General features: G+C 40.5%; 1 protein-coding gene across 9 annotated transcripts in view; it reads right to left on the bottom strand.

The window, feature by feature from the left end:
• SEMA4D (sema domain, immunoglobulin domain (Ig), transmembrane domain (TM) and short cytoplasmic domain, (semaphorin) 4D) overlaps positions 1-24889 on the bottom strand; it is a 98470-nt gene that overhangs the window by 30232 nt on the left and 43349 nt on the right. For 7 of the 9 annotated variants that reach the window (XM_014947619.1, XM_014947623.1, XM_014947618.1 and 4 more), the window contains exons 2-5: positions 10708-10770; positions 3875-4269; positions 1386-1531; positions 97-159 (exon numbers count right to left, since the gene is read on the bottom strand). In XM_014947619.1, the coding sequence (XP_014803105.1) occupies positions 97-159; positions 1386-1531; positions 3875-3968 (303 nt within the window). In that variant the 5' untranslated portion in view covers positions 3969-4269; positions 10708-10770. The remainder of the gene's footprint in view (positions 1-96; positions 160-1385; positions 1532-3874; positions 4270-10707; positions 10771-24889) is intronic. The other 2 variants (XM_014947616.1, XM_014947617.1) reach the window with 1 other exon arrangement.

Here is a 24889-nt window from a genome sequence, read left to right as displayed (position 1 = left end):
CTTATTTCAGACAGTTGAAGCCTTTCTTGTTTTAACATCGCTCCTCTTGAAGTGAAGCGTTTAACATCTTTCTCAAAGTTCAACAAAAGTACATACCTGTTCTGATTTGCCCTTGACTGCACATTTAGTCCTTTTATCTTCAGTGACCTTCCAGTGCAACTAAGTGAAAAAACAAGCAGCAAAAAGGCACATTCAAAGCACTTAAATTCAATGCAAGGTCTGCAAATCTTGCAATAACACACTATAAAAGGCAACCCTAAGACCATCTGCAGCAAATGCAAACCATTTTGCAAGTAACTTTCAAAGGTTCAAAGCCATTCTCTCCTAGGGAGGTGACACTTCCAAATGCATGTGCCTTAAGAGGGGCTAAATAAGTGCTATTGTCTTTTGGGTTCATTACCATGTTTCCCCTCAAATTGCTAATGAAACTGCCATTAACATATGCATTAGGGAAATGTAACTATAACTAACTGAACTACTTTTCAATTTTAAGTACTCTTCAATTTCATTCACACTTTTATGAAAAAGCACTTGGGGACAGGGGCGGAATCAGAGAAAACCCATTGCACCAATTTACACTGTATGGAGAAGTACAGCTTTGACTGTTACATGCACTCATAAAACAAGTTTTATATGCTGGTGAAATTGCCACTGTCAACCATGAACTTTTTGTTCAGATTAAAAATCATATGAGCATCTTCCAAAGCATCCTGGGTGAGACTCCATACCATGCCTCAAATCAGCCTGTGCTGCTGATGGGATGAGAAGCAGGAGCTTGGGAAGGACTGGGAGCAATACAATGTTAGCAGATTTCTGCATGAGCTAATCTATTCTGAAGCCAGCATCAGCACATCCAGAGTGCTTTTCTGAGCAAGCTAGATCAGACCCATCTGCACCAACACTTGCTATGCACACACACCTACAGACACAAAATAGAAGCTGAATCCAAAAGGTCAGGGTCTTCATTTCATCTGAAGCATGTCTGCAGCCTACCACTCCTGAGCAAACTCTAACTTTGGTTCAGTTTCAGGTAAGATTACCTTCTGATTCAGATTAACAGGAGATGGCCCGCTCCTGATAATAAAAATATGTATGAGAACCACCATTTGAGAGGATACCTGAAGCCCCTCCAGTCCAGCAACCTGTCCCCAAGAAGAAAATACCTAATTACTTGTTTATATCCAACTTCTCTTTTCTTCCTTTCATTCGATGGCCATGTTTTACTCTCTAGCATCTTCCAGAAGTAACACAGGAACAGCCCACACAGAATTTTCTGGTTTAGGTACCTGTAAGCTAAAGTACTCAGTGCTGCTACTGATACCAGGAAATTAAGTCAAATTTGGAGTATGATTTTTACATGGAGGATAATCTTTCAAAATGCCTACCTCGTGCTGCTTTTCATCAATATTCACCGCGTTTAGTGCAAAGATCACTTCTCTGGCTCCTACATATAGAACATCTTTGTCTTCACTTAACAGCAAGGTTGAATAGTTTGACACCTCTGATTCATGAAAATGTATTAGCTGGACCTCTGTTGAAATTGAAGAAAAATAGTAACACATGAAGAAACACAATCACTTAGGGTCAAATTTGTGGGTCATTTTTCTAAGTTGTCCCACAGCTGTTGGATATCTTGAAAACAACAAAGGTTAGTTTGGACAGCCGATGTAACAGAGGAGACCCCTCAGAAGCTTGGTTCAGCAGAAACAGCGCTTGCACCATCAACATTAAAGTCACTGATCCCCACATTATCATTCAATTTCAAATGTAAAAATATTTTCTCTTGTAGGGATCTCTAACACTCAAGTCTTCCTTCCCTTTTTAGTACCTGTTAATTCCTGTTTTTCTAACCTTCCATTATACTGTCAGGTCCTGCCACACATTTTCCCTTCCACATACTCAACTACCGTGGAAAATCATGCGAGTCCCCATGCCCTTTGCGACTGCCCCAAACAAATCTCACAAAAAAATCCCGCACTTGAGAGACAACACTTCAGCTTATTACCATAGCAGAAAGAAGACAGAGTAAAGCTCAAAAAGGAACAATTTACAGAGGGTCAATAAGCTCATTTTGAAGTGGAGACCAGAGATGAAACAAACTGTACATGATAGAAGGAAATAACATGGGGGAAAATCAAGATTAAAAGGAAGATGATGAGAGAAGGAGGGAGACACAGGGGAAAAGGCAGTGGAATGAGGAAGCATGCAGACTGGAACAGAAGGACTTGGAGAAAGATGACACAAATTGACTAATATACACGAATATTTTTTTCTCTGTGTACAACCAAAATGGAAAAATGACTGAAAGCTTGGGAGGCTGCATTTTGTGCAAGAGACTACCACAAGATTAATTAAGGATGGCTTTTTAAGATACAGGCAGAAAGCAATGTATTATTGCTCCCAATTCTAATATTAAAAATTGCACATTTTCAACTATAATACTCTGAAAGCATTCAAACATTATTTTAAACTAGGTTCACAAGCATGTAATTTTGAAATCTTTTACTTGGCAGGAAAATTTTCCCCAAATGGATGAACTGGTTCATACAACATCCCGAGTTCATTCCTCCACTGAATTCCCTGGCCTATTCAACATAGCTTTGCATATTTAAATGCAACAATTTTTAGCAGAGAGAGATAGGGAGAAATAGCAGGAACGAAATTACCATTTATTTTGAGTAATTTTGATGTGAGTTTGCAGTGCATTACTATAATACCATTAAGCAGCTTGCCAAATTTTAACAATTACACAAAACTGGAACATCAAGAAGTCTAACCAGGAACTACAAGCCTTCTGTAGACCACTCTTTCTGAAAAGCTCAGCACCTCACTAACTTCTATATCAATAAATAGGAAAAACACATCCTACAGTCATCTCATAAATCAGCTTATTGTTACTACGTTCTTAATCTCCATCTATATCTTCTGAAACTATGACTGCCCAGTATTTAACATCCTTACTTAAGGCTGCTTCTTCAGACTGCCAAACTTGTTTGGTTTTGTTCAGTTACAGCATGCTTGGGTAAGTAATCCTTTCTAACTAACCAGCAGTAGAGGACCCAAACATAAAATCTTGTAAAACCTAAAGCATCCATGACACATGGAGGTGCAGGGGGAGAAAATAAAACAAATATACCTACATTAACAAACAGCAGCAAATAACAACTCTTTAGCCCTTGCTCCAGAGTTCTCTTCAGACCCAGATTAAATTATTAAACTAAAAGTTAAAGGATTCTCTGATCCCAATTACTTCTCATTGTGCCTAATTTGCTGAGTCCTGTTAATTGTATTGGGAGGTTATGAATATTTGCTGCAACTTAAATACAGGAAAAGTAGTGTTTTGTGAAATATTGCTTCAACTATAGGCACCACATAACCTTGTCAGAAGAGGGCCAAATGCTTATCTTTCCTTCACTTGGTGATTTATTTAGTGCACAATATAGCTTAGTGTCAAAATACCTCTCAGTCTGAAAAAACATATGAAATATTATTAGCTGGAGAGGTGTATTTTGCTAGTATGTTCATACAGAGTAAAAATTATTAAACCAAAACATATCTATTGGGTTTTTATCTTGAACCAAACTTCAGCTGCAAGATCCTTCAGCTGAGAAAGCCGAAGTTGGAATTCCTCCTTTAAAAAAGTTTTGTTTTCAGAACTGATTGAAGAATCTGAAATCAATTAACCCAGAGCCTGGGTCACTTTCTAATATTCTGGTCCTAAGCACTTCATAAGCTTAGAGCGAAGCCAGGAATACCTGACTGAACTCGGAGCAAGGAGGCTGGAAGCACATTCAGCTTCAACGAGTTCCAGATCCCACAGAAACTGAGATTGTGGCAATGTCCCATATTACACTACTTACTTTTATCCTCTTACCTCTGTGTTCCCAAGTGATCCTAGGTACTGGGCCAAATGCTACCGTAACCTCCAGTAGCAAACCCCAAACTGCATAAAAGGCACACAGAGCCATCTTCAGTATCCTTGCTCTTCAGGGCTCCTTGGGTAACTGCGGCAAGTAGTGTTTCTTTAGCAGAAGAAATGCAAATCCCAGGGAATACTAGAGACCAGGCATTTCAGACCTTGAGAGCAGAGCAACAAGGCAGGCTGGACCAACTGTACAAGTACGTGCTTTTCAGCAGATCACTTCTTCAAGGGAATGCACACTTCCAGGATGCTGCATACAGAAACTGCCCACACTCTCCACAGGCTGCAGAGCTGCTGAGAAGCACATCTGAGCACATTCTTCTGTTTCGCTGCCGAAATAAATGATGCTGTGCAGAGAGGAGGGGAGCAAAAAGCAGAAGAGAAAGCAAACTGAGTACTGACAGAAGTAGCACATCGTATGCACTGATCCTGCAATACTTCTACAGCTGTCTGCATAACTCTAGTTTGGATAAAGAGTGCATTAACTGGTGAAATTACAATTCTTAAAAACCAGCCACACATTACATAGCAAACAGACAATAAAGAAAGCAATCATTTTGATGTAGAATGGCAAATATAAATGTTTTGAACTGTCACTTATGTTTAACGCACCAAACTCAACTCTAGCTTACATATTTTCTTACTTTAAATAGCGAGTTGAAAAAAATCCCACCTCCCTCACAAATGATAAACAAATATAACAAAAAACATTAAGTTCAGAGACCAAAGTGAGAAGTGCAGCATTCACCTTAAGCATCGGCTACGCACCTCCCATCCTTGGGATCTTAAGAACAGAAGCATCATTTTCAGCAAAGCCTTTCATGCTACTAACGCCCTCAAGGTGTGAGGGGGTAGAAAGAAATACAGCAACAGAAACAAAGAGCTAATGCACTGCGTACAGAAATAAAGGGAGAAAATGGCTAAATACTAAAACTGCTAGACAGTCCTGTGAAAGTCACTCTGTCTCTGAGCCACCCCAACTACTTTCAGGCCCAGAAAAGACTCTGCTCTCAGCAATCAGAACCAGTTATTCACTGCTTTCCACACCATCTCCCACAGGTCTTCCCACAGCTGCTCATAGGTTGAGGCTCGTTTAAGTATTTAGCAGAAGAAAGTGCATTCATCAGTGACTACATCACTGCATATGGATAGATTTTGAGGGCTGTACACTCTGGGGGGTGCGGCTGTGAGAGAAGCACATTGTTCTCTGCAGCAGGGCACAGATGGTGCTGGATTACACCATGCCATAGCTTGAGACACTGGTGTGACACCGCTAAGAGACAAGCCATAATCAAAGGGAAGTGACATACCTGGAGGTTATTTAGCACGAGGGAAGGGAGGGCTACAAAATCTTTATTAGCATTCAAGAGAAAGGAGCAGCACTTGAGGAGAATAGAAGCAAAAATCAAAGGCAAAGCCGCAGCAAAAGCATCTCCAAAGACAAATGTAATGCGAATAGCCTCTTTGGAAGGGAGAGAGCCTGGGTTTAAGCAGGCAAAGGCAAAGAACCTCTGGGAAGTGCAGCCTGCAGTTCTGTTACAAACACAAATGTAATGTGGCTGAGTAGAAGATGGACAAATACGTCAGAAGCTTTTACACCTGCTTTACTAAATGATCACAGGCAAGGTAAAAAAAAAAAAAAAAAAAAACCTCTTCTATTCCTACAAATCTTTTGTCTACTAAGGGAAAACACACATAAAACCATGAATTGTTCAAGATGAACCTGTGGCTTACGTAATTTTTCATATTTTTTTAGTTTTGGTAAGCACTTTGGATCAGATCCAACTGCTTGTAATGGATCATGTAAAACTGTTTTTTGAAGCATCATATTTTCAGTTAAGCTTACTAGGCTTGTTTGTCTATCTCACACCCTTCCTTCTTATCATCACATACAAGCAATTCCACTCAGAGCTGCACGGTGTCACACAAGGGTATTCTGAGGCAAATAGCTTTACAGGTAAGTATTATTTAGTAAACAGTAGTTCAATTATTAAGTTCAAAACAGTTTAGCAATTTCATTTTAATGGAAATTCAAGGGGAAAAGCAGAAGTTTGATGAGAGATCTTTGGGCCATTATTTCTACACACTGAAAATTCTTTTTTTCATGCCACTTTTTGTTACTGAAAAGACTCCACATAATTCCCCATTAACTCTTGGGGTTTTTTTTAAATAGAGACAGCACACACATCATTATTCAGCACCTGTCTCAACAATAAACAATTATTTATGCACAATACCATACTGTAGAGATGTCTCCAGAGAAGACTTCTGAAGTTCTGTAAATTTTCTGGATTTTAAAAGAAAAGGCCCTTGTAAAGAAAAAATCTTGAGTCTCCCTACAGCCATGGTTACACTCCCAGCCTAGCTCATCTACCTCAGAAACTGCAAAATGACAACAAAATCTGAAACAAATTACATTACCTTCTGGAGATGACAAAAAATCTAGTTGTGTGTGTTAGTGCCTAATTTGCTGTGTGGTTGGAGAATTGTTCTGGCCACACAAAGCAGAATGATTTCATTCCCACTGTACAGTTTTGCATCACAGGCCCTTTTTCACACTAATAAGTTTGACTTACGGGACATTAACTGTCAATCTAAGATAAAATTTTGCAGACTACAGTGAACATTACGTGCCCAGTCGTGCAAGATCCACTTTGTTCTCAATCCTATTAGTTTAAATAGAAATGAAAATGCACTCAGGACCTTGCCCTTTAATTTAGCCTTCAATTTAATTACTCTCCCCTCTGCTCCCTTCCCTGTGCTGAAAACTATCTGTAGTAACTCCTTTACTGACATCCACTGGGAAGCCATCCATAGGCTAATATGAACCCATTTTTATATAACACAAAGGGTAGAAAGAGAAGAAAAATTTTTAAAAAAGCCACCAGACAATGGCCTAATTTCCAAATTAGCTCAGTTTCATTGTTGTTCACTGGCTTTGATTAGATTTGAGTGCTTCGCATTTCTGAAAAGTTAGATTTCCTAATGCTTTGAGTTTCACTCCTAAAAATGAGCCATGATTTGCTGGAAAATAAGAACACTTAAGAAGTAAAGCAGAAAGAATCTTGAAATGCTTTGGTACTTAATTAAGCTCTAATTAAAGTGACCACAGGTCTACTTCTCTGTTTTCTGTAATACTGCTGAAAATTTTCAGAGGTAAATTTAAACCAGTAATTTTAATTTAGGCAGTGTGTTGATGATGATTTTAAATCAATGTATAATAACTAGCTGCAGCAAAGTAATATGTATGTTACCTGCATGAGATTTCCGTAACGCTTTTATCTACAGTGACAAAAAACAGGGCAACTATAGAAGAAGAAACAATTAACAGAGCTGTCAGTTTGGCAGAGCACAGCTGGAAGTTCAGAGCTATGAACACTCTCATTGACGTGCATAATTTTACTGCACAGGCAGAGAAATGGGAAGAGACAAGCTTCTGCTTTCTCAAAGGACAGAAAATCAAAACCATTAGAAAGAAATATTTCAGGCTGCCTGAGTGCTAATAGGGAGTACTGGCACAAATTATGAAAGGATGGAGTTGCGATGGCTTATCTTGACTGTTTCCAAGATTGAAAAACATCTGGCTCTCACATTACCTGTGTCAGTGGGCTGCAAAGAAACACTGCTCCAGCCCACCTCCTAGAAAAATGCAAATTGCTAGCCTTGTCATGGGAGTAGCTGAAAAAACAACAGTGGGAAGGAGTCTGTCATCATTCTCATCCCCCCGGATGCAGAAGCAAAGTAAGCACAAAGAGGTATTGGTGAAGACAAAATTTCATCTTTCACAGATGTCAATTCAGCCACCCTTATCAGTACCAAATTAATTTTTTTAAGTAATAAAACACAACATCTAGAACCCAGAAATCAGTGTCTTTTTCCCCAGTCAGCATTTCAAAGTTAAGAAATGCCCAATTTTGCAACCCTGGTATTGAAATCTTTTTTTCTTCTAATAAATACTTTGCTGCATTGCGCAACTTTTTAATTCTGCTCACTATTACATCAATTGCTAAATGGTGTAACCTTCTTCTCTATGAATGTTAAAACCGTATGAGAATTTACTGACACCCCTGCAGCAGTCACATGATAGCTGGGATCCTTGAGATTCCCAAAAAAAGCTGGGTTAGCGTCACAAAGTGTCCAGCTGCCTCCTGCAGAAAGTTAAATGCCCGCTGGTCCTCCTGGCCTAATCCTGTCACTCTTTTCATGACTCCCCAGGCACACCAAGCGTCTGCATCATTTTCCTCCCATTTTGTATTGCACTTTGTTGTCCTCCTCGGGGTTATCTTGTCTTGCAATCCCCCACCTACTCTGTGCTTACACTCCCGCCCACGCTGCTGCCGCCTCCTCCTCCCCAACGCAAGCAGCTGCATGAACACAGGTGATGCAAGCCCTGGTGACACTGTCAGACAAAAGACCACCTTACTTTGGGCTAGAAGGAAGAACTTCTAACATATGTACTTCTCTACATCTCCATGAAATCACTTTCATGTCACTCTCTCGTTGCCCAAGCACAGCCAAGGAGGGCTTCACAGTAAGCAACAACTGACTCCAAGGCACCTCCTCCCTTCCCACAAAACAACATAGCAGGTTTCCCAGGAAGCCTGTCCTGCTACTTTTAGATTTTAAAAAAAAAATAAAATTATGTGTTTGTAAAACTTGTAAGTTACTATGGTGAGGAATATGAAGCTCAACATGCAGATAGGCAAATTTATGAGCGAATTGCTTCCTTCAGCAGAAAGGGGGGTGGCGGGGATGTGTTTGAAGGATTAGTCTATCAGAGAGAATAAATTGCAAGTTCTCCCAAAATAACTTTCTTCAAAGGCTTTTGAAAGCTTTAACAGAATACAGACCTGCTTCAAGGTTTATTGATACCTATTTGATAACAAAGATTTCAAGACTTCATACATGAAAAAAACAAACCACTGAACTCCCACTGTGATGTTTTGCTTAAAATAATCAAAATTACACAATAAAAAGTATACAATTTACCTCTGGCAGCTGAATTTTATTTATATAGCTCACTTATTTTGGAAAGGTAAGGACAGGCTGGATATATACTTCGCTTTAGTTCTCACTCTTTCTAAACCTCAAGCACAGCTCCATTTTTAGACCGTCTCATGGAAAACATCATTTTTATAATCTTTCTTTTACTACACACTGCATGGGGACTAATTTTCTGTTGAGGTTAAGTTAAAACCTCAAACTAGCAGACCAGTAGCCCTCTATGACTAACATAAACATACATGTAGAACATGGGATTATTTATATTTCAAACTGTAACCAAAATACTTTGTAGTTGCTAGGTGCTTACAAATTAGATGAAGCTTTTTAAGACAATTTGATGTGGTCTTTACCTCCACCACAAAGTTGCTGAAGGAGGTGCACAAGTGCTAAAAGAGGACAAAAATTCTGAGGAAACTGAAATCCCCAGTTTTAGGTTGAAACCTTCTGTGAAGACAGAAATTTAGTATTTTCCTGATTCTGCATGACAAATATGCAGAAAACTGATGCTTGAGCTTAAAAGCACAAGATATTTATAATCTTCGGGAGAATACTTGAAGAGATTTTTTTTTGTTGTTTAACTCACATTGCTGTTCTTTTCTTTATTACTATGCGCTTCTTGGAGGGGGGCAAAGATTACAAGGCTGCAAAGTATTGTGCCAAAAACGAAAAAAAAAAAAAAAAAGATTACAAGACAACACATAGGAGATTAAAGTTCTTGTTTTTCGGATTATTATGGATGGATAGTTAGAAATATCACATTAGCCAGCCTTCAATTTCAAATAGCAACAGGAAAGAGCAACTGAGTTTGCTTCTACTTCCTTTGCCTTTCTTTACAAAATAGAAAGCTAACCCTGCCCTTGGCCCCGTCAGCCTCTGAGCTATCAGTGACTGTAGGCACTGTTGTGGGTCCTGAGCCTGGCTGCATAGAAGCAAACTAAACAGAAATTACTAATGTAAAACTACATGGATGAACAGTGTGACTCAACCACAGCTACAGTGCAGCACCTTTTGCAAACTTGGTTGTTGATCTACCCCAAATCCAGAATTCAAGAGCTGCCCAGGGGAGAGATGTGTTTTAAGATCCTTTTCAAACCTCACTGGGTTCTCCCAGATACTGAACCTGAGCTGTGACAGTGCTGCAATGAAAACTGTTCAAATGATCGAGAAATAAAGTCCCTGAAATTCTAAGTCCATCTTCCCCTAATACTTAAACATACCCTCACATACTGCTCAGCTTCTTCTTCATTTCTTCTCAGGCTCATAGGACTGAGTCAGGCATCCAAAGTTATTTGAAGATACCTACTGGCAACTAATGGCACTCATGAAAGTACCTGCATGTCCAAATTAAAAGGCACATGTGATTTTAGAAAACTATCCTAGGTGTCCAACAACACTTTCAAAGATTCAAACGTCTCTGAAAGCAAGCCCAGTACACCCTCACACACGTAAACTGCATAACACAGGAGACCTACAATTCTGAATGCATCCTTTCAGTGACAACTAAAGCACAGGTAAACATACAGTGTGTTCCTGAGTAAAAAAAAAGTTCCTTTTCCGCTAAGTTTCTTGAGACATACTTTTGATTCTGAAGCAAAACAAAACTAATAATAAATCAAGCTTATAATAAAATCCTTATTTATGTTTTTCCATATGAATTAAGGCCCTAGTGTTCTGGCAGTGTATTTATTTGTTTTACTAACAAAGATACCCGTAACACAGCCACCACAGATACACCACAGCCCACTTGCTGCGGGGGGTTACCCTCATTTCACCGTATGTACCTGCGGCCTCTTGGAGCCTCCAGCACACCCCTGGAGCTGGGAGCTGTCAGAAACACGTCCCTTCTGCAAAGAGATAAGAAACAGGGCTTGGCATCATTACCACATAAACCTGAAGGGCAAGTTCTGATATGGAAAGCATACTAAATCCTCCCCCCAAAAGTTTGCCTGTTTTTTCCCACATTACCAGAGCAGACCATTTCTGACAGAAACCAGAACTTACACGTTTGCATCCAATGAGCCAAGATCCTGATGCTACACTTAACATAAAAAACTATTAAGCAGTCTTGATAGAAAGCATACACATCAGCCAATTTGTTTCCTCTATCCCAAGCTGGCCAGTAACAACTCAGTATAAAATGATTCAGCATTTGCACTGCAGTAGCAATTACTGATCCTGTTAGAAGTCTGGGACCCCTCTTATGCTGGTACAGGATGAATACGGAAGCCTCAGACAGGTTAAACACCAGCCAGCCCCACAATTACTTTACTAAATCCATATAAAGCAGTTCCAACACTCTCCTGCATTACTGAACAACTGTATTATATATAAGCTTAGAACAAGTATATCTGGATATTTATGATGAAACCTTGCACATTCATATTTATTTTGGCATAATCAAAGTTGAGAACCGTGGGCCACTCCAAGCAATCATAACAGGGCACAGGATGTATTTACCCCAGAACTATTCTAGGTAACATACTTTAAATATGCACACTTATAATACTGTTACATCAGCTTGTATTTAGCATATATATTTCCTACTGCTCACCCAACTGCATTTAAATGGGTGCAGGCTACCTGAAGGGATAGTATTTTTAAATGCAAGTCACCATGTGTCTGACCTGGATTTCACTGAAGTCAACAGATAGGGGGTTCCCACAGATCCAAATGGGAAGAGGGTGCACTTAAAAAAAGACAACAAAAAAACCAAAAAAAACCCCCAACAAAACAAACACAAAAAAAACTACACTGCTCATCTGAAGGTTCTCATTCCTGATCCAGAAAATTGTAATGAAAGGCTCACAAGACCGAAGGCCACAAAAGAAACATATAAAATTACAAGGAACAGCTCAATACTGCAGGTCTTTAAAGAAAGAAAGATACAGGGTCTTCTCAAAGGCACAGCATCTGCTCTGTCCTTCAAACAGTGCACATTTTGTGGCTGCCAGTATAGTAGCAGGCATCAAACAAGTACATCAAACACATTTTTGCTTACAAAAAAATATTTTCAAAATCTTCTGGAGCTTTTGCGTTATAGAGAAGGGAATCTAGTCTGAGTCTCCCCACAATGTTTTTTCAACGAGATAACCCATGTATATCTATTGCCCATCTATGCTGTTACCCACTGGATATTTTTCACAAGCACTAGCACTTTTTCTGTAAAAACCACCTTTCATTCTGCTGGAGAAAACAGACCAGTCAAACTGTGAATCATCCACTCAGTTACGAAGCTCTCCACAAACCAGCTTACATCAGATCATCTTTATGGCTGTACCTCCTCAATATTTAAGTGGAGATTTCAAGTTTACAAAAATTACTGCTTGCCACAGCAGGCCATCGATCACCACAGATCGCTAACCAGATTTTTTCAGATCCCAGCATGCTTCCTTACAGCTTACTGCTTGCAGAGCAAACAAAGGTATAATCATCTATTTTAGCTGTGGGTACCTAAAAGACAAAGAAAAATTCTCTTATGCCTCTGCTGAGAAAGGTCTTCTAGAAGCCCGTGGCTTGTGCAAGCATTTTCATTCTAATGAAGCAGTTGCACGTAAATAGCTACAGTAGGTGTCAAACTGCTCCCGAAAACCCTTGCAGCTGACCTGCAGACTTCACTAGGTCTCAAAATGGCCAGCCATGGTGATTTTCATGACTTCACAAGTGGTTACAGGTTTCTAAACTAGGGTCTGAGGCCACTGGGGATCCAAAAGCGAGGCGGGCAGGGGGCTGGAGCCCAGGTCAGCTCTTGGTGGGCCCCTGCATCTCCACTGGGGTGGGTAGAGACGGAAGCGCTGCAAGGACTTTGAAGCTGCAGCACCTCAGCTGAAGAGCTCAGCTTCCAAGAGCAGCTCAAGAACTCAGTTTACAAGAGCAGTGCATCCCTCCTCACTCTGCCCCTTGGGAAGTAACTAACCATTGCTGTTTCTGGCAGAGAAGCCCACAGACATGGGGCCAGGCATGAGGGCAGCTGGGCTCAGGTGAACGGTGGCTTGCATGTAGGGGCTGATTCTTCTCCTTCCATCAGCCACCGCTGGCTGCCTGTCTGGACAACACCTGTAGTCACACTACTCACAGATTGCCAAAAGCTATGCCATAATTAAACATTTAATCCAACCAAATTACCATCCATGTAAGCATGGCAAGTTTGCAGCCACCCTTTGGGTCCTCTAGATTGACCCAAGACTTGCAGGTGATTCTTTAATGTGGGCGCTGCAGGAGGTCCCAAAAACCCAACAGCATATCATGTTTGTTAAGAGTGAAAACTGTACTTCAGTGTAAATTTAAGGGCAACCCCCTCCCACACCCCTTTTCTTCTGGTAACAATTACTTAAGCTTTTGGGGAGGGTATAGGAAAACAAAAAATTACAGCATGAAAAGCTCATTATTTTGACAACTGTGACTAAATCCTAAAAGATTAAAGAAAACACCTACTGGATTATAAATGAAAGAAGCCTGGAATACGTTATGTAGAGTAACATGATAGTCACCCTAAGGAAATTTTTCATAAAAGAGTTGTAATCCTTCATATATGTGTATTTGCATATATTTTATTTATTTAACTGAGAACTTTCTTCTTATCTGTCAAATTCCAAAGCACATTAATCTATTACAAGGCACTTCTGGTTGTCATAGCCTACTTGTATCCGAAAAAAAAGAAGAAAAAAAATCAACCCAAAACCCCAACATATAACTTGTGCTACTTCCTTCTGCATATCAATTACAACCTAGATCAGAAGCATTTCTTTAATCTTCTATTCAGGCATATGCCTGCAGTAACCAGGTCCCAGGGATTTTAAATGAGAAGAAGAAAGGAAATACTGAAGAAAATTAGCTTAGAAGTGAATTTTAATTTCTCAGAGACCTCTTTGTCAGACCATGGAGGCAAACTTGTTTTGGAATATTTGTAGTCTTACAGCACTATTCACAGGCATTAATGAAATACAATTTCAAGATCAATACCTTGATGATTGCAGCTAAAGACATATTTGCTACCGTCTCTCAAGTCAGCCACAACCTGTACATATGTGCTAGCTTTCTTAGAAAAACTATTTAAAATGCTCATAAGGAAGCCACAGGTAAAGCCAATATATAGCTATGAATAACTACGGCTGTGCACGCTGCCCATAGCACGCTAAAAATGTTCCTATGAATGCTAGGTGTGGTTTTAAGAGTTTTTAAAAGTAGTTACACAAAAAGGTAGGCTAGACTACCAAATTCAAGAACTGTGTATATTAGCAGCACTTCATTTTAATAATTGGGTATTTGACATATTAAATTATCTGTTGCTGACTGTAGCAATTCCCATTGCTCCCTCCCACGCTTGACAGGACTGGTGATACCTGCTAACCACCCATGCAAGGCATTGGAGAGAAAAAAGTCAAATAACACTCACACAGCAAAGCCTCAATTGTTTTTCCACTTTTCCACTTGTGAAGTTTCACTTTTCATAAAAACATATTTATTTCAAAGAACTATTTACTGGCCTATCAACATCCCCCAACTTTTTCTAAACGTTATGATAAAGGAAAGGTAGGTTTGCCTTGGGCCTGAGTTAATGTGCATGAATTTTAACCTGCAGCAGATACCCGTGCTAAACCATGTTTTGGAACAACAAAGCAGAAGAGCCCTCTTATGTCTCAAACAGTCATATATATTCAGCACAAATTGGACTGGGATCTTCAGCTTTCCATTCCTCTGAATCACTAGCACTCTCAAAAAAGACAAGAACAACATAGAGACTACCACAGAGCCAGAGAGCCCAGGACTGCTATGAATGTCTCCTACATCCCAATGACAAAATAGGAATACTAAGGTTGGGCCTGCTACTTCTGAGGGTGGAGGTTCCTCCTTTTTTAACGATGTTAAAAGAAACTGTAATTAAGCAACCTAACTTCCACAAAACCAGATGGGAGCATTCAGGAAAGAACATGAGTGTATTTCACAATTCTAACTTTCCTACAATCACCATATTATAAAATACCAACACAAGATTATTTTAATAAATCAAAACCACGGTAGTGGTTCTGAATCAAATTTCAATAAAGACAGAGGGTACCAGCACTCTGGTGACTTGGAGATGAAGTGCCACAAAGCACTACAGAAAGAAAAGGAGGGTGCACAGCTGCTCAAAGAAAATAGCAAATATCAGCACTTTGACCCAGATTTTAAGTTTTAAACCACCACTTTGGGAACATACAAAATTTGTATGTACTCGCAACAGGGTGCATTTGCTTAGGGAAGCAAATGTTCTTTCAGAGGCAGCATTAGAGTATTTTTGGTTAATAACAACAGTCTTTGAAAAGCAGAGGTCATTAGGACCATCCCTATATTCAACACATTTTTACTTCTACAAGATCAGTACAAAGGAGACAATTACCTCTCCTCTCACTGCACAAGCATCATCTCTTATTAACCTACAAGGTCTCCTTCTCCTTCTAGCAGAAAAGAAGCAATCCAGAAAGTGATTTGCTGGTGCTAAAACCTGAACAAGAAGAAATGGCAGATGAGCCTCCAAATCTTACTCTAAGTATTCAATGAAAAATAATAGAAAACAAAGCTTACATTCTACCCATATTTTTTGGCTAATGTTCTTTAACAGAATGGATGAAGCACACAAGAAAATCAAGAGTTTAAAACACACACACAAAAAACCCAAAAGCCACCTCACAACAACCAGGAAGACTGTATTACAAGCTTTGCTTCACAGACATGTCTTACCCAAAAGACTATCCACTGCCAATTATGTGGAAACGCCTCATAATATTAAAGAGAAGTGAAGGAGTGTCACGTATTTCTATATTTGCTATGACAATAGAGCAACCCAGAAAAGATAAAGCTAAAAATCAGCGTGCTGTATTATACCACCTCACTTCTTAAGAACTTCAATCGATCACATCTTGCCACATTCGAGAACATCTTTTGCCACTCTTCAACTATTTATTACTCCAGCATTTCCTTTTTTCCATTCTCTGATTCCTTACATAAACTGCATTTGCCACTCTTTACAGATGACAGTCTGGATATATTCAAGAGAGTTCTCTGAACATTGAGATTACAAAACACCCAGGTGTTAACTTCACCGTGTTCCATATTTAGCATTTTTCAATGCTGTCTTGATATTTTTCTTTCTCACTCTTGCTTTGAAAAATGATTGGCCTCTTCCAAGAAACACAGGTAATGAGAAAACATGGAAGCGAGTCTTTAATGCATTAAGAACAGAGTATTTTACCATCATAATAGTGTAGAAAAACCCTATTATTTAATAACAGATTCACAGCCAGATTCTCAGGCTTTCAGTCAGTTCAACAAATTATGTCAGTAACTGACAGGTGTCAGACCCTGAAGTTTCTCAACTCTCAGAGAGGGCAAATACAAAAGCCACCTTGTTCACATAAGAGAGGTTTTCTGTACCAAAACATCCTCAGTCAGTTCGCCCAACTGAGAACATCCAACTCATTAAGTCGGATGCACTGTGCACTGCGAACAGCATGCACTGATCTGGAGCTCCTACAGTGAGAAGGCAAAATGCAAAGATACGTTTTAGGCAAACCTTAAAAGTGTATCTGAATCACTGCCTTCCTTTTTCCTTTTTTATTTTATTTTTTTTTTTCCCCCTGAAATGAAGTGGCATTAGGTAGAAGAGAAGGAAGAGTAATTCACATCTCAGCGAGCTCTCAGCACACAAAACAGCACTTCTCCAACCTGCACAGCAAAATGTTTTGCAACTTACTAAAGAGAGCCCTTGGTAGAGGCAACCTGACCATCCTGAGTAAAGGCTCTGGGTTCAGAAAACAGGTGACCTCAGTTCAGGAGCCAGAGAGTCGGCTCCCTGGTTGTGTAAGTCACAGCACAGCCTCCCCAAGGGAGCTGCATGAGGTTACTGAAGTAGGGGATTTGAATGAAGTTATTCAAAACAGCAGAGAAATAACAAAAACAAGAATTCCCTGTGTTTGGCTGTATGAAATTCAGAAGTTAAAGCTTGCAGCAGTATTTACTATTAAAAAACAAATAAAATTTACAGGTGGAATTTACCTATTTGTTTTGTAAAAACAAAACCAATCTGTTCATATCTAATAAAACCCCAAAAAGCTATAAAAAGGGATTTCCTCAAGCTTTACAAGTTATGTAAGGACATCTCTGACTTACAAACACAGGTAAAATTTGTTGTGCTTCCTAATAACCTTATCTTACTGATCACGCATTACAACTCCCTTATCAGATGCACATCTTTAAAATTATCTTCCTCTCCCTCCTGTCCAATTGCAAAAAGTCATAACATAATGAGAATGTCATTAGACTGGTTAGGATGATACTTCATGCTAAAAACATGCCCACTCAATAGCAAAACAACCAGAACAGATGGCAGGAAATTCATACATTCCCGAATCCTTCTGTATTGCATTCCCAGTTTCATTTGGGACAAAGAACTACAACATTCAACTGGCAAATGAATCTATAATAATTTTGAGTCTCCAGGTTCAGATGCAGCAAGGAGATCGTAGCATCACTGCTTCCAATGCTTCACCTGTTACTCCACAGAGCTGCTTATGCTGCCCTCTGCACACAACCAGCTTTGCGTTCGATGTAAGCCATCCTGGCTAAACAGGAAAAGCTTTGCAATTTGTCTTACATCAAGCATGTACATATGTTCAAGGTGGTGTGGTACAGCCCTCTTTCAAAATGCCAGTTTTTTTTTTCTTAATTAAGAAAAATACATATTGTATTTGTATGTCAGCTACTTGAAGAGTCACCATCCAGTACTGTCCATTCTCATTCACAAGTCAGTGCCTCCATGCAGGTGATGTTGGTTTTGTAGGCTGATTTTTCTGCAGCAAGTTTGAACACTTATGTTTTAGTAAAAGAGACAGAGGCTTTTCGAGTCAAACAGAACATCAGTTCCTTCCTCTCCATCAACAACTTGTGGGATGGAAGTTGCACAGTGAATCTTCTCAAACTAAAAATCAGTCAAGTTTGCAAATTTATTTTCACTGAGAATGTGCTACAGGTTAAAGATTAAAGAAATAAAAAAACTCCTAAACCTGGTAATTTCTCTCAGGTCTGCTCATCCTCATAATAATGGAAAAGATGTAGAAACATCTTTTTACCTTCCATTCCCATTCTTTGGTGTCTGATCCCTGGACAACAAATGTCAAGATTTATTTTCAGGTACAGCATCAATAGCTCCAAGCAGTAATACTGGTTTGCCTGCACTGACAGGAGCACAGTTTGACATTCTTGGGTCCCACATCTGGCCCGTCACCAGGTCACAGCTGTTTTCCTCTTTCCCCTGCAGTATTCCACTTGTAATATGTGGCAGCCCACTCTTCTAGCCATACTCCTATTTAATTACAGCACATTTAGGCTTTATAGGTCACAGATAGCAACTCTGCACTGATAAGAAATTCTGCAAACATCTTAGTTTTAAGACACACATCAGAAATTTAACAATGTGCCAGGGTGCATTGCATGGCTAAAAAATCATCCTCTGGATCCCTAAAATGGTGCTGCAAGAAACAAGCTAGATAATTGCTCTCCCCCTTACAGTTACAAGGGGTCCAGCCTGGTTACTTCAGTTGTCCTGCCTACCTGCTACCTCTGGCCACTTCTGTGTTCCCCGGTCTCCATCCATCCTCATCTCCCAGTCCAAACGTACAGCTGGGCAACTGATTAGGGAAGTGGAGTGACCAACTTCCACAGCTTAACCTATTTTGGGGAGGGGAAGGGTCAGAGTAGTTTAAATCCATCCAAAATGCCTCTTTCAGTAGCAGTGCTGGCTTGTGTCAGATGAAATGTATGTGCAACACCATTGGAGACATTAAGTCTGAGCCTTCCTTGCGGGGTGGGGAAGGAATGGGAAGCCCAGTAACCAGACTCACTCTGTGTCCTTCCAGCCTCACCTCAGGGCCAAAATAAGAAAAAGCAAGGAAGAGCTGAGGGATCTTGGCCTCAAAAAGAAAACCCTGAAGGACTGCGGGCTGTCTTGGATTAGGCCTGTGATGGACACGATGTAGTTCTCCCCTCTGATGCTGCACAGCACCCGCCAAGGGACTGAGCTTTCTGCAGGACTCCTTGCTGAAAAAGATCTTGAAAATACATAAGTGAGAACAACCCGAGAGTAGGTCCATGTCCCTGATGGTAAACATCGCTCTATTCTTGCTGCAGCATTATTTGGAAAGCAATTTCATTTATTCTGCCAGTGGTGAGTAACAAACTACAGTTCCTTCTCATCAGATAAACCCTGGCCACAAGGGGGTTACCCTTGTATTTACTTGCACGTTCAAGTTACTCGAAAGGACACTGTAGAGAGGTCGGTGCTGGTCTCTTCTCACAGGTAATTCGTGACAGAACGAGAGGGAATGGCTTCAAGCTCCAACAGGGTAGGTTTAGATTGAACATTAGGAAAGAATTTTTCACCGAAAGAGTGATAGGGCACTGGAACAGGCTGCCCAGGGAGGTGGTGGAGTCACCATCCCTGGCTGTGTTTAAGGGCCGTTTAGATGCAGTGCTAAGGGACATGGTGTAGGGGATGACTTTGTAGAGTAGGGTAGATGGTTGGACTCGATGATCCCAAGGGTCTTTTCCAACCTTGACGATTCTATGATTCTGTGAAAGAGCACGTATGGTGGGACAGCTCCATGTTCCAGCCAACCCCAGGCAAATCAGAATATACCACGGTTTAGGGTCAAAATCCATAACTGACACCACACTACAAAGATAATTTTAAATACACCAGATCTTGATAGAGATTAAACTCCAGTTGCAGGCTGTAGCTCATGTTTTCTTGGCAAGCACCACACAAATACAGTGGAATAACCTTAAAATGTAAGAAATCATCATTTCACCATAACACAAACACATAACGCACCCAGCTTCAGTGGCAAGGTTTTTAAAACATTTGGGGTTTTGCCATGTTTAAGATTATTATAGCTCAGAAAAGTGTTACCCTTTTTTCCCCATGTTAAAACCTCTACAGCAACCCTACCATTTTTTATGCTGAAAAGTAACACAACCATACTTTAGAAAAAAGGTGCTAGTGCTTTTCACAGACAGCACAGGCACAGATTTTACTAACCATCATTAGATTATTGTATGATCACTAACTAACCTTTGCAATTTTTTAAACTAACTGCATACAGCCAGGGAGTCTGCACACTTCTGTAATATATAGAAAGAAATCATACATACCAGCAACTACAAAAAAGTTTGTGCAGAACAGAACTTGCTAAACATAGGAGTTTCGTTGCAAAATTTGGTTAGCAACGACTCAGTTAGCAATGGCTAACTCTGGAGTTTGAGAAAACAACTTTGCTTTTGGGAGAACTTACACAGATGCAGTGATTTATCACATGTTACTACACCCACTCTATGAGCATCAATCATACCTGCTCCTGGCTTAATACAACCCTTGTGTTGATATTAACAATGCCAAGGTCAGTTTGAGCTTTAGTTACTAACTGGGTATCATTTTGCACCCATATTACTGCTTTCTGTACATTCAAAAACACAGGTGCAGATCTTTCAGCGTAAGTGCTTCAGATTTCACATCAAATTATGGTGAGCATGTCAGGAACAGGATTAACAGAAGCTTTGCTTGCAGAACATTCTCATGAGCTTTGCTGGGATTTTAACTCCTGCCAAGCCTAAAAAGAGCTTTTTCTTATGTCAAATGAAACGTAGCAGAGTGTGTTATTACTACAGTTGATGATTACTTTGAAGAATCTTGTTTGCACTGTCATTAAGGACATTATGAAAGGGAAAGACAGATATGAGAGCTACACATACAGAGTTTCTTGACAAAACAGATAATTACTGCAAGTTCCCAGCTCTCAAACACTAAATTTGAGGGGTTTTTAGCATTACAGAGAAGCAGAACTGTGAAAGTATATGAAGGCATTAGAGGCAAGACAAGATTTATATGCTTTCTTCAAGGTTTAGGCCTCAACAGTGAAACACAACGCCTTCCCCGGTGAAGCTGACCTCCAAATGCTGCAGCAGCACCCATCCACTCAAACCAGAGATCCGCAGCCCAGAGCTCTCGCAGCTTTCATATTTCAAATGTCACGGTGGAAAAACTAGGTTAACCTCAGCCATATGCAAAAATTAATCCCAGCCTAGAAAGATATGCCAGAGGATTCAATGGCAATTAATTGTACTTGTGAAACAGATTGCGTAGAGGTGCTCAAGCTGTTAGCTGCATTCCTGTATCCGTTTATAACCTTCTGAGGTCAGCAGCTACAGGTATCACATCACCAAAAGATACAAAGAAAAAGAACATTCTTGAGGCAGTTATATCCTGTTTCCTGCTGCATGACCCAGAATAGGCAGAGACAGGACTCAAGAAGACACCACTGTTATCTATACTCCAAGTGTCTTTCTGCATTGCAAAAATACCCTTCTCTTCCAAAGCACACTTAATAGAGCAAGAAACAAACCAAAGTTGCCATACAGTCTGTAAAATACACGAGTCATTTCTATGAAGATATCATTATTCCATATTAATTCAAAACAATTAAATTTTTAAGTTCAGAGTTCCCTGTGGATATATTAGTTTCCTTCATTTAGATGTCAACTGTTATGCAGCTTACTTGCTAAAAGTTTGCCATTTTGCTTTTGTTTTGTTCTTTTAATAAGGGCAGATTTGATGCAGTAAACAAAACAATGATTCTTACTAAGCATTAGTTTCCTTCTCAATGCTTCCCTCAATTTTCTGTAATTGGAATACTAGCTTTAAACTACTGCAAGAGTACGTAACAGCAAAACAAAACAATGCCCCTGTATTAAAATATAAGCTTAGCTCAGTAATACTCTTTATTTATGAACAGAGGAACTTGTCACATACAGTCTTAATTCCAGCAAACTGTAGACTTAAGTCTAGCAAATTTTTACTTAGGAAAAACACTAATTTTCAGGTTTCCCTATGGGAGATGCAGAGTTGCATTGAGAATTTATTCTAACAATCAGCTTGCTTTTCTTAAGTTGCTTTTGCAGATCTCTTAGAAGTCATCCATGGTACCCAGGAGTACATAGACTACAAACTTCATATCGGTACTCCAGATTAACAACCATTCATTAGCTGTTTTGCTACTGCTCTTCTACAAAGACTGAATGAGAGTTTTCATTATTTTTGTTGCTAAGCAACTTGCCTCCTACCAGACTATTTGCTGATGGTCCTCACTTATTACACCAGATTCTAAATAGAAAGCTTTATTTAATCTTCCTTGTTCTTAAAGGCTGCAGACGTAGTTCTGCTTCGCAGAAACGCTTATCATCTCCAACAGAGCCACTGTTCAGTAACACACAAAAAACTGTGCTACACTTTGCATACAGTGGTCTAAGAAGTCCATCAACAAGGTCAGATGACTGCACACCAAGGCACAAAACAAGTTGCTCCTTATTGATCTCAGAACTTCCATGACTCCCCCCTGAAAAAGCCCCAAACTAATAGTCATGCTGCAGAAAAAACATAGATACCTGAGTATCTATGCTCAAACAGTTTCTGCCTTTCTAATGTGGTATTGCACATTTTACCATTAGCTCTTTAAAAATATCTGAAAAGGTTAAAGATTTGTAAATTCTAACATGCTTTCATAAACTTGGATGTACCACCAGTCTAAATGACAGCCAACTGCTACGCAATTTCACTACAGCTGACGCCTCCCTCAAGACTTCTAGCAAAACACTGTCACACTGAAGGTTGTCTTAAATGACACACACCTACATCACTCTTCGGCAGGAAAGGAGCCCTTGCTTACTTATCTTTTTATTGCCATGAAATGAGGAATTAAAATGTTGAAGTTTGGAAGTACTGCTCAAAATTAAACCTTCTGCAAGGCAACGACAAACTAGTGAAAACCTAAGTTTATTTGTATCAGTGCTGTAACATATTTGAGATACATCTACTTGACATTCACCTAGGTTCACCACACCACTCCTAATGCAAAGGGAACCAAAGATCTCGTACCTCCTGCTGTTTCTCAGGGTATGAAAAACAGGTTGCTTCATTCTCCCTACTACAGGATTTTTTGCTTCCTTCCTGTCTGAGTGAGGTTTCACAGGACACTTCCTGAGAAGGCATGTCCTAAAGACAAACTGGTCAGATCCTGGCCAAGATGAGCTGCTAACGATCTCTCAGACCTCTCCACGGGTGATGAGTCTTTCCATCCAGGGCCTAGAAGTTCTCAATGGCATTTGTATCCTATCCAGGGCTTTCCAGCTCTCATGGACATATGTAAGGTTTAACCTTCCCCAACACATGCCACCGCAGTTGTCAGTTCCATGCCTGAGAAAGAGGAACTTCACCTCTGATGGACACTGTAACTGCACAACCAGGAGAAGCTGACTGTGCCTGGGAAAACAGCTGCTCAGCACAGAGAGCCCCACCAGCTCATGCAATGCACTAAGACTCCTGGTGAAAGCCAGGCTTAGGAAGCCAAGAGAAGTGTCACAATGGACTCGAGGAAAAGCTCTTATTGGTAGAGCACAGGAACAACAGTTCAAACACGAAAAATTTTATTTACCAGGAAGACTTGAAAAGTCTTCAGCAACTCCAATAGAAAGAAAGTGAGAGGCCTTCTGAAGCCTCTGAGATCACAGAATCACTGAAGGATATGGGGTTGGAAGGGACCTCTGGAGATCATCTAGTCCAACTCCCTTGCCAAAGCAGGTCCACCTAGAGCAGGTTGCACAGGAACATGTCCAGGTGGGTTTTGAATGTCTCAGGGACTCCACCACCTCTCTGGGCAGCCTATTCCAGTGCTCTGCCACCCTCAAAGTAAAGAAGTTCCTCCTCATGTTTGGACGGAACTTTTTATGTTCCAAGTTTGTGCCCATTACCTCTTGTCCTGTCACTGGGCACCACTGAGAAAAGACCCATCCTCTTGACAACCACCCTTGAAGCATTGATCAGATCCCCCCTCAGTCTTCTCCAGACTAAGAAGACCCAAGTCCCTCATGCTTTCCTTGCAAGAGACATGTTCTAGGCCTCTAATCATCTTAGTAGCCCTCTGCTGTACTGTCTCCAAGCACTTGCCTGTCCTTCTTGAACTGGGGAGCCCAGAACTGGACACAGTATTCCAGATGGGGCCTCACTAGGGCAGAATAGAGGGGGAGGAGGACCTCTCTCGACCTGCTGGTCACACTCTTCCTGATGCACCCCAGGATGCCATTGGCCTTCTTGTCTACAAGGGCACACTGCTGGCTCATGGTCATCCTGTTGCCCACCAGGACTCACAGGTCTTTTTCCTCAGAGTTGCTCTCCAGCAGGTCAGCCCCCAATCTGTACTGATGCATGGTGTTATTCCTCCCCAGTTGCAGCACCCTACACTTGCTCTGGTTGAATTTTATCAGGTTTCTCTCTGCCCAGCCATCCAGCCTGTCCAGGTCTCGCTGCATGGTGGCATAGCCTTCGGGTGTGTTAGCCAGCCCTCCAGTTTTGTTACATCAGCAAAGTTGGTGAGGGTACATTCCATCCCTTCATCCAGGTCATTGATGGATATATTGAAGAGGACTGGACCCGATACTGACCCCTGAGGAACACCACTCGTTACGGACATCCAACTATATTCTGTGCCACTAATCACGACCCTCTGAGCTCTGTCTTTCAGCCAGTTTTCAATCCACCTCACTGTCCACTCATCTAACCCACACTTCCTAAGCTTCTCTATGAGGATGCTGCGGGAGACTGTGTCGAAAGCCTTCCTGAAGTCAAGGTAGCCAACATCCACCGCCCTCCACTCATCTATCCATCCAGTCATGACATTGTAGAAGGCCATCAGGTTAGTCAGATCCTGTCTACTGAGATCCACAGCATTGTAACAAGGATTCTTGTGTCATTTATAAAAATTACAATAAGCACCTTTTGGTGAAAGTCTGCACCATACAGTTTGAACCACTTTGAGCTTAAACATCTTAATGCTTATGTCACTCACCAGATAGTTTTCTGCTACGTTTAAGCCACTTCATAAG

The sequence above is a fragment of the Calidris pugnax genome, unplaced genomic scaffold (assembly GCF_001431845.1).
Source record: "Calidris pugnax isolate Ruff unplaced genomic scaffold, ASM143184v1 scaffold156, whole genome shotgun sequence".
In the NCBI taxonomy this organism is placed as follows: domain Eukaryota; kingdom Metazoa; phylum Chordata; class Aves; order Charadriiformes; family Scolopacidae; genus Calidris; species Calidris pugnax.
The sequence above is the reverse complement of the archived record's forward strand: the minus strand, read 5'-3'. Positions and strand labels throughout refer to the sequence as shown.